The sequence below is a fragment of the Onychostoma macrolepis genome, chromosome 08 (assembly GCF_012432095.1).
Source record: "Onychostoma macrolepis isolate SWU-2019 chromosome 08, ASM1243209v1, whole genome shotgun sequence".
Lineage (NCBI taxonomy): Eukaryota > Metazoa > Chordata > Actinopteri > Cypriniformes > Cyprinidae > Onychostoma > Onychostoma macrolepis.
The window spans coordinates 12286966-12297853 of record NC_081162.1 but is presented as its reverse complement, the minus strand read 5'-3'; the positions used below and the strand labels follow the sequence as shown (position 1 = coordinate 12297853).

General features: G+C 35.2%; 2 protein-coding genes across 2 annotated transcripts; one reads left to right on the top strand and one right to left on the bottom strand.

The window, feature by feature from the left end:
- The first annotated feature begins 667 nt into the window (after window positions 1-667).
- Window positions 668-1633, top strand: LOC131546134 (taste receptor type 2 member 40). The gene has a single exon (XM_058785486.1). The coding sequence runs from the start codon at window positions 668-670 to the stop codon at window positions 1631-1633; it is 966 nt and encodes a 321-aa protein (XP_058641469.1).
- A 903-nt stretch (window positions 1634-2536) lies between these two features.
- On the bottom strand, window positions 2537-4047 carry gstt1a (glutathione S-transferase theta 1a). The gene is made up of 5 exons (XM_058784950.1): window positions 3891-4047; window positions 3533-3620; window positions 3304-3454; window positions 2983-3159; window positions 2537-2898 (listed from the first exon to the last, which is right to left on the bottom strand). The coding sequence occupies exons 1-5, from the start codon at window positions 4000-4002 to the stop codon at window positions 2698-2700; spliced, it is 729 nt and encodes a 242-aa protein (XP_058640933.1). The 5' UTR covers window positions 4003-4047; the 3' UTR covers window positions 2537-2697.
- Window positions 4048-10888: the final 6841 nt, after the last annotated feature.

The window sequence follows — 10888 nt, the reverse complement described above, 5'->3', positions numbered from 1 at the left end:
TGTGAATTTGCTATGAATTTACATCATAAAGGCCAAATCTAATTTAGCTTATTTAACACCATGCACAGAAAAAGAGTTTCTTTCATGTTGTTAGGCTACATCACAGTCTCATCTGTCAAACCATTATCTCTATGTGGATGACAATGGAGAAACTTGAGAGTGGAAAACTTAAGTCCCCACATCTTATAGGACATTTGCATAGTAAAATTGCACAGATTGCATTTTATCCAACATGTTTCCAACTATGTCTAAATAGCAAACAAACAAGATTTGAATAGGCAAATTCTGAACACTGATTACATGAACATTCAATACTGATTGTTACGTATACGTATGACAACAGATGCAGTCTCAGTGTGTAAGGGACACGCATGAGCTTTATATTCGCCGTAAGTGAACAAAAAAGAGATAATATAATAAATTCGCAAATTCTCTTGTTTTACCTTGGTTTGTGTAATCTGAACTGCAGTAAACATGGTGCGTTTCTCTCATTTTACCTAATTTGTGTTTTCAGCTTTGAACAAAGCCTGCTCTGATTCACCCACACAAAGTCACTTTGCATAAGAGATTGAATCCCTGTTTCTACATAAGACAATGCGCATCTCACCAAACCTCATATCAGTGCAGGACTCCGCTCTGTGTGCTTCCATCTCTGAAGAGCAACATCATGACCTTCGTTGGGCACGTACTTTTTTTTGTCGCACTTGTGATAATTGGTGTTTCTGGAAACATATTTAACCTCATTTTTACTATACAACAGCAAGTGAAGACCAGGACCATTCAGACTGTCGGTTTGATCCTAGACGTCATCTCCATCAACAACATTATCTTGGTACTCGCCACCTTCGCAATGGTGGTTAGTGTCTTTCAGAATCCCCAGATTTGGTGCATCAGGCCATATCCTTTAGTTATTCGGTCTGAAATATATCTAATGCTGAGTTGCAGCTTCATCAGCTTCTGGGCCATTGCATGGCTGAGTCTCTTCTACTGCATCAAAGTTGTGAATTTCTCCTCCGAGTGCTTCCGAGCACTGAAGAGGAACATCTCCTCTGTTATCAACGCTGCAGTGCTGCTGAGCTGTGTGTTCTCCTCCTTGTTGTTCTTTCCTATGTTCTCGCTCGACATTGCGGATTCATTGGAAATAAATCCCAACGTGAACGACATCTCCAACTTGACCTGTCCACAGCCCTCCTTCACTATACAGATTAACCCATACGCATACGCTGCTGCTGTACTTTGCCTCCTCTGCCCGATCCCTCTGATGATCATGCTGCCCACCTCTATCAGAATGGTCATCCATCTATGCGCCCACACGCTGGCTCTCAAGAAGAACCAGACCCAGGTGCAGGGATCTGACTCGTACCTCCTGGTGTGCAAGATCACCATCTCCCTGGTGGGAGTTTATATGTCTACTCTGTGTATCGTAGCTTTGTTCATGATTATAAGGTTATTTGGGCAATTTATCACCTACCACACCTTAGCCAGTGCCTTTAGTTTTTACAGTGGCATGACTTCTGTCCTTCTGACAGCTTCAAACAGGTATCTGAAAGAGAAGCTCTGGAGTCTGTTCTGCTGTAGGAAGGCAGAGGAACAAGCTAGCAAAAGCCAGACAGTTGTGACAGGGGATGTTTGATATGATAAAGACAGTTTACTTCAAGGACTTGAATTGTTAAAATCAAACACTTAATGTCTCAATTACTTTTTTGTGATTTGGTGGCTAATTTGTTTGAATCTCACGTTTTCGTATGATCTGATTATGTGGGCATGTTTAGGGATGGACCTTCATGCTTCATTTTTAAAATTTCTAAAATTGTTTTTGTTAGATTCACATTGCATGATTCCATACAAAACTAGAATCAAGTTAGTATTTGTTGAATAATTTATTAAAATAATGAATATATCTTTGCTGTGATAATAAAACCTTTTTTGTCTTGTGATCTATGTAGACAGACATGTAGTCATATATTTTACTGAACTGTGGAAAATATCAATAAAAGTTCTATGTTATTATTAATATGAATTCTGTTCTTGAACAACTGAAAATAGCTAAAGACTATATACTCATAGTTCATACTTATACTGCAATTGCTGTTAGAAGTTTGGGTAACACTTTATTTTATATAATAACAACAATATTTAATAACAATATGTAATAATAACAATAATAACAATAAATTATGCATAATTAAATGCAAGTAAGCCAAAACCTAATCCTAACCCAAATCATATAGTAAGTATATGCAGTTAATTAATATTACTCAGTACTTAAATGTATAATTATACTGTAACAAGGACTCCTAAAAATAAAGTATAAGTGAAGCTCGGGACTGCACATGCATATTTGCTTTACCAGCCAAAACTCTATGCTATGCTTTCTTAAGGATATCTGAGCATAAGAAATAACATTTATTGGACAGTTCATGTAAGAGTTTTTCCTAATTTTAAACATATTGTTTAAATATGAGATTTTGGTATTTCCATATTCAAGGCAACACACAACATAATATATGAATGCACTGTAAATTGTACAAATGCATACACTTAGGCATAACTTTATTATAATGTTTTTATTTTGAATACAATGATTTCAGTACTATAATATTTTCTAAACCGTGTTTGACCTTGTCCATATTGCTGCACAATAACTTGATGAAAGATTAAAGTTTAATACTAGATTATTAGACCATGCTAACAGACTCAGTTAAACATTTTCTGCATCTTTAGCTTGAGAAACTCCGGTAAACCTTTTTTCTCAAAGGTTTGTGGCAAAGCATCAACATTCATGATAACCTTGTGGGCTTCATCGAAGACTTCCACACCGATCTCCTTCTTAACTCTGTCTCTCCAGGCACTCAGAGCAGGTCTGCCTTGAAACACATCTAGACCTGTACCGACCGGCTTCAAGACACACAAACAGAGTTGGTAAATATGTCATGTTTAAATAAAACACTTGGTCTAAGAAATCAAATGCACAAAATGTACCTGCATTATCTCCACGATGGATACAAGATCAGCCAGAGATATTTTATCTCCAATTATAAAGGGCCTGCTCTGCAGAAACTTGTCCTCAAAGGTTTTCAAAGATGCGTTGAGGTCCTCCACAGCAGCATCCATCTTCTCCTTAGGCACCGGGGCCCCAGTGACTGCAGGCAAGACCCCCTAGAATTGGGAAATATTAGTTTGACTGTGGATAATTAAAGAGAGTAAAAAAACAGCTAAAAGAAAGCTTGCATAATCACAGTTTACTTAGTACACACAAACACAACAAATGATCGGTTTAATGTTTAATAAAGCGACTCTTACCCTGAACCAGAAGACCTTTGACCCATGAGTTCTTATGTTCGTGTGCTGCCAGGACAGAAACTCGTCGACTCGTGCACGCTTCTGCAGGTCAGCTGGATACCAGTGGTCAGGAGTGCGATGTTTCGCTGCCAAGTACTGCAGTATAGCTATACTATAGAAAGTACACAGTCTTACATAGTCTTACAAAATCTAAATACGTATCAAAATGTAAATCAGGGTAACAACATACCTCTCTGTTAGAATAAAATCTCCATCTTTGAGGACAGGAACTTTCCTCATGATGCTGACCTTACCAAATTCCTCTCCATATTGTTCACCTTTAGAGCACAGAGAAAAAAAATATATATATAGGTATGATGACTAATGCAGAAAATACAAAACTTTTTCACTGGAACCAGAGCACAATGGAATAAAACATTAACTTAAAACTGTGTCTAAAGTAAAAAAAAAAAAAAAGTTTAACATGATCAACGTTAAAAACATTAGGTTTAGATCAGGTGAAACAGCTAAAGGTTATAACTGCAGATTACCAAGATTACATGCACAATTCCATAAAACAGCTACATAAAACTAAAACAAAAAATCACCTGCAGATAAATCCACGGTTTTGAATTCAAAGGGAATTTTATTTAACTTGGCAAATAGGAAGACGGAGCGGCATGGCTGGGAATGCAAATCGAGATACAGTTCCAGCGGCATTTTGGATGGGAAATGTCCAAGATGAGCGATTCGCCAAACTTCTCACCCTCATATGTTCTGTATTTATGCTCCGCCCTCCAGGGGTCAGTGTACAATGTTCTTGCGACACCTAAAACTAGGTTACCATGTTGTGGCTGTCGGCTTCGTTTATCTAATTATATGCTTTTGATGTTATGATCAAAGACAAATGGCAAGAGCTGAGAAAAACTTGTCTGCATGGCATGAGGAATTTGTCTGAGATATCGTGAAGGGACGAGAGCGAGAGATAACTCTTTATAAAAATTGTAGAAATTTTGTAGAAACTTCAAATAATGCTAATACGTGCACTTTTCCCAACAAATAATGGTTATCTCGATTTTCTGTGCGCTTTAGGGGGTGTGTGCCAAGAAAGATTGCTGTAATATGCTAAAGTCCATTCAAATTCACCCCATCCGTGAATCTTATAACTCTTGAGCAGTTTCTTTAGTTAATTCTTAATCACTAAAAATATTACAGTCATCAAAGTAGTAATTTGCATTTACCATTATATTTTAAGAGCATTGTTATTATATATAGGCTACCAAAAAAAAAAAAAAAAATTGAATTAGACAGAATTCTATAGGCAAAACCTGCTTATATTTGAGATTTATGTCCTGTTTTCAGTAATAGTAATAGCCTTCAGTAATTTAATCGTCTTTTTATCCTGCATTGCATGCATTTTCTCCTATTACTGTAGCCGAATGCAAATTTAAATCCATATGCAGCACTTTTATGCTTATAGGCTCTTATTTTACAGGCATCTTTCCAGCATCAAATGCTTTACAAAAAAAAAGAAAAGAGAATTTGAAATTTTGGAATATCATAAAATTCAGATTTTTCTGTTTTAGATCTGACTGTTTATTTTACTTTATATACCTTTATAAATACCCTCCAGGTTTAAAGTGTCATGTGCATTTATAATGACGGCTCAGAAAGTTTCAAAAATTTTAATAGTAGAATTCTGCCACATGATGGCGCAAGAACACTTTTTCTTTTCACAAAAGAAAATTTTGACTCAAAAGTCAGCACAGCAGGACCTTCTGTATGGAGGAAAGCAGTGAGTGAGTATCAAATGTCCAGAAATCAAAATGAATTTACTCACCCTCATATCATTTCACTTTCTTCTTGGAGAGAAAGTTATAATTATCTTTTAGTCTATTATGGAAAATCCTTAAGCTCTATATAACATCAAAGGAGTGCAATTTCTGTAAGGGGAACCAGGGGATTGTCATTATCAGATACAAATTAAATCACATAAACTGCTCTGGACTGATAATCATATCCAGGCAACTTCCTAAAACCATTATGGAGATAAATCAGAAGTTACTTTGTGTTGCACATCCTCTCCTCATTTGCCCTATATTACTGCTAAAAATTCAAGCTCAAAGGTCATTCTAGTGTGCTTTGGAGTTGACCTTCTCAGTGAGGACAGGCTGTGAGTGCACAGTTTGGATTTTGAAAGGGTGGGTTCCTGTTGGTTTTGTGTTGCATTTCAGAGGAAAAGTACAATATTGAGATGCATATACCCTTTGATACATATACAGTAATGGTATTCTGACACACCTTTACACCATATTACACAGCATAGGGACATCAAACCCAAATTTCAAATACCATATTTAACTCTTCATTGTTTTCTGTGTTTAAGTGTTAGATCATCCAACACAGCCCCATCAAACTCCAAAGAGAAGTAAACAAAGAACACTTGTGGTTTGGAAGAACCAATATAAAGGTTCTGGTGAGGCCAGTGGGTTTTTCCTGCCGAGGCTCCCAGCAAGACTGCACTCAAAGTCTGGTTTGAATTTAAAAAGGCATGTGGTTCCAGATTATAGCAGATAAGAACCAAAGGGTCTCTGTAAAAGTCTGGCTGAGATTGCTTCTCCATGTTCTCTCCTATAAATGGAAGCTGGTATTAACAGATTCACTTTTTTATTGCTCTGAGAGACATGTAATGCTTGTGCTAGACTTGGTGATGCATTTTCTAAACAAACCCAAAGAAAAAAATGTATATGCCTTTTTAAGGATTGGTATTTTTGTTTGTTATAATTCATGGGGGAAAAAAGGAATAGGAGATGATACAACACTGCTTCAAAATCTTATTTGATAAATTTGAGATTGAATGAGAGTTTGATTCTCATTCAATTTGATAATATTGCATTTACTTCAATGAGCCTTGAAATGTTCTCATAGGCAATATATAAGTAAATAAAAACCTTCCCATGTAACATAAACAAGTCTATTATTTAATGATGGTTAGTGCATCATCTAACATGAAATAAGCAATAGATTACAGTTTTTTTTTTACAGTAGGTATTTATTAATAATAAATTAATTGTTATTGTTTATACATTGTTAGCTTATGTCCATTAAATTATATTAACACAACTTTTGATTTTCATATTGTATTAGTCAATGTTAAAATTAATATTAACTACGATTAATAAATGCTTTGGATTTTTATTTCTTAGTTCATGTTAATGTTTAACGAATGTAAACAAATGGATATATATTTTACTGATTGTGTTTAGGCTAAGCAACTGATGTTTATGTTAATCTAATTGATAAAAACTTCCATCCCATCATCCCTGTGGTTTTACATTACCTTGTGGTCAGATTTTGATGCAAGTTGTGACTATCTGGGCTTCCTGTTTTCCTCTCCAACTCATTTGGGGAAATTCTCCTCTATGAGCTCATCCACATCTATGCAGGTGAACTTTCCTCAGGTTAACCTATAACTGCATACACCTATATGACTTTTGCATGTAAAATAACCAGATCATTTATCATATCACTGCATCATTCATGTGGCCATATGATGTGAGTAAGTGAATATGTTTTCCAGCTTTCTTTAACAAAGATGATAATGTTGTGCTTACATAAGCATTGTAGGTTGACGCAGTGACAAAGCTATGAGCCCTTAGTTCAAGAGGCTTGCAGGGGAGAGAAAAACAACATCTGAGGCTCATGGTGGGGCATTAAAAGTAAATGAAGCCTCATTAGTTTTTTGCGCTCTCCTGCACCTGCATTTTGATACACTCCCATACAGAGTTAAAAAGGCAATTCAAACATTAACTTAGACATAAGCACTTTTTATAATGTAACCCATTAATCTGTCATTTGAAAGACTGACTGAACACGTTCTTCATATTTGATTATTGTATTGTGCTGCAACCTCTTGATCTGACACAGTGGTATGTTAGTCATTACAGACACTGACAGAAACCATATGTAGAATGTGCAAAGATCTGTGGTCTTTTCAACACTTCTGTAAACAGAATTCAAAAGCCTGAGCTTCTTTTTTGAGGCAATAAGATATTATATTGGCTTGTTGTCATGTAAACTAAAATGATATCTTAATTATTTTCTTTTCTTTTTTATTTTGTGGTTAGTAGTTATGCATGGTGTGATTTCATAGTATACTTCAATGGGGTTTTGAATGTAAAATTAAGTACGTTACAAAAAATAACGAGTGCAATCAAAGTATGATTTTGCCTGTAGCTAAGAGTAGGTTTCTCTCTATTATCATTTGAAAGGGGTTTCTTTCTAGTGTTTGAGGAGCAGGGAAATAGAAACCTCTGAGTTGAGTTTGAACCAGTTTTTCCATTGAAAAAATCTGAAAAACATAGAATATCGAGTTTAATCTTTTGTAATTTACTTATTTACTAAAAACTGAATCTGAATTAACTGATACACTAGTGAATCTGACTTTGCAAGTATGAGAGGCTGCATCTGAAATCAAATACTTCTTTAGGCCTACTATTTAGTTCACCTGCATATGTGGATGAGCTCATAGTGGAGAATTTCCCTAAATGAGTTGGGGAGGAAAACAGGAAGCCCAGAAAGTCAAAACTTGCATCCCATTACCTCACCTGATCAAACTCTAACCACAAGTTAATGTAAAACCAAAAGTAATTTTAACAATTATATTGGCTATGAAAAGAGTAGCTTGTCAGAATTCACAGTATTCATAAAACAGTAGGCGAAAAGTCCCCGATGACCTACTATTTGGGATGAGGCCACGGGAGAGCATTTGTGAATGGCAGTGATAAGACAACTGATGCTGGTCACATGATAGGCTAATGGCAACAAGATGAATGTAGCACGTCCGGATTACATTCATACTAACGTACACGCATATAACGCTTTTATTTATTTTTTTTTAACGTGCACTAATTATTTATTCAAAAGAAATATGGCTTCCAACACAGAGAGTATGCAATTTCGGACGCAGCCTGAGAGTTTATTTTGTTGTTTACCTGAATAAATTTTCACTCAGAAAGTGAGACAAAACCGCGGATCATCGACGGTGCATGCCGCACGCTAGCGCACGACTTTGTGTAGATGAGTGGAGGCACGCGCGAAATAAAAACTGCGGATTCATTTGAGCCTATTCTGGTAGTTTGGTTTGATAATGGCCCCTCACCTCTGAACTCGCCTATGTTAAACTATAAGGTGCCCGGGAGGGGCCGTCTTCGGTTCACTTAGTTTTGTCGTGGCCACGGATCGTTTTGTCGAGGTAACATCCTCGAGATGTTATGTTGAACGACATAATTATTTTTCTCGTGGCCGCGAGTTTAATGCGTAAACAAACCTACGTGACCATAGCAACCCGGGATTATCAGAGATGGGTAAAACACTTTTATTAACATTAAACATTTCATTTAATATTTGTATATTATTATTATTATTAGGTTATATTAACTAGTTAGGGCTATATTTTTATATTGATTTCATATAAATATAATATTTTATTATTTCCCCTTTCAATTCGTGTATCCTTTACCTAATTAACGTTATGTGTAATTATGCTATTTGCTACCATATATTTTGCAAATGCTGTAAACGCCTGACATGCCAATACTTTATGATTGTAGGCTATTTATGCCAGTGAGTGATGATAAATGAGCATGTTGTGTTTTCATTTACAAATGAAACTATGTGAATGATTCAATCCTCAACGAAACACTAGGCAGTAGGCTATATAATATTAATAATTATTAATTCTCAGAAAAAAAAGAAATATATGTTAAATTCAACCTTTAAACTGCATTTCCAATAGGCTATAAATTGCATAATCAAAGCTTTATGGCGAGCATTTAGCCTACAGTAGGCTTATTTACAAAACTAGTCAGAACGTTATGTAAAGAGATCGAAATGAAGCGAAAAACAAATATAATAATAGGCTAATAATAATAGTGATGATGATAATAATAGCTAATAATAATAGGCTATACAAATATTATGGAAAAAGACGATAAGTTAATGGACACACACAGCTAGCAAGACTGTGAGATGGATAAAAATGTTTTCTTGTAGCTCTATTTTATTTTATGTAGGCCTACTTTATGTAACATTTAGCCTATTCATGATAAACTTAATTCGAATTCTGTTTACATCGCGTGCAATTGCCTTCAGTCCGGTAGCCTATGCTCAATATAATAATTTAATTATGTAATAATTTCTATAATAATTAATATAATAATTTCTTAATTCAAAATAAAATATTAATGAATCCCTGATAATCCCGGTTGCTATGGTCATGTAGGTTTGTTTACACATTAAACTCGTGGCCACGAGAAATATATGTCGTTCCTTCAACATAACATCTCGAGGCCACGATATAATATCAGGTTCCCACGACTTAATATCTCGTGGCCACGAGAAAACTAAGTGAACCGAAGACGTCCCCTCCCGGGCACCGTAGTATTAGCCTATAGCCTATCATCAGTGTTGGGAAGGCTACTTTGGAAATGTAATAGGTTAGCCTACAGATTACAAGTTATACCCTATTTAAAATGTAATAGGCCTAAGTAGTGTAACTATTTCAATTACTTTATAAAAGTAATGTACAGTAATGTGTTCAACTGTTAATCATTTTCAAACATTTAAACCAGGCATAACCTTACAGACTTTCAAAATCCTTCATCACTTGAATTAAGATCATAATTTAATTTTAAAGCGCAGCCGCCACAACATCAGACGTTAACGTCTCTTCTTACTTTGAGATCATTCTGAGGATAAATACAGATTTAAAATCATAACAAGAAATAGTTTAATAGCTATAGGCTACTGTTTTTGAAATCAAACGGGAAACACTGGCATCTAACAATGTCTTGGAAAATACAGTTAATCTTATAAAATAAAGCATATAAATAACCCCAAATAGGAAATAAGTGAGTTATCGAATAAGCGTGTTCTATTCTGTATCCTAAACTCCTGAAACATTGGTGTGTCATATAGAACAGTCTCTGCAATTTATGAAAGAAATCAATTAAATATGTGGGAGTGTGAATTTTTATTAAAAAATGGAATTCCCTTTTGTAATCGTTAACATTTTCATAGGTAACTGTAATTTAATTACACATTTTTTTTCCTCATCTGATTACAGGTACAGGTGCATTTAATTGTAATTAAATTACGTAATGCCGTTACATGTAACAATGTAACAGCAACGTAACAATGAATGTCATGGTGCTGTGTAGGCTATTTGAATGGGCCTGGAACTGTTCAGCACTCTTGCTTGTTAGGCTATATTTATTAGGATTTTCTGAATATTTTTAACACTAACATTAAACAATGTAATTCATTTATAAATCTAAATTTAAATCTTAGTATGGGCTATAAATCAATCTACATTTATATATTCGGCCTTATCCAACATGCAAATTTCTGAATTAATAAGACCAGGTGGAAATTAAATTTGGAAGTTGTCCAAATCTCACAAAATTGGGTCGTTTTCTACACTCTAGACTAGGCTGTATTTTATAATGAGTGTCCCATAGAGCTCAGTTGATTCGCTCTTTACAGAAGCAAAAGAGTTAAAAGTCACGTGGAGAGACCGGGCAATATTGTCACTCCGGCCCATAAG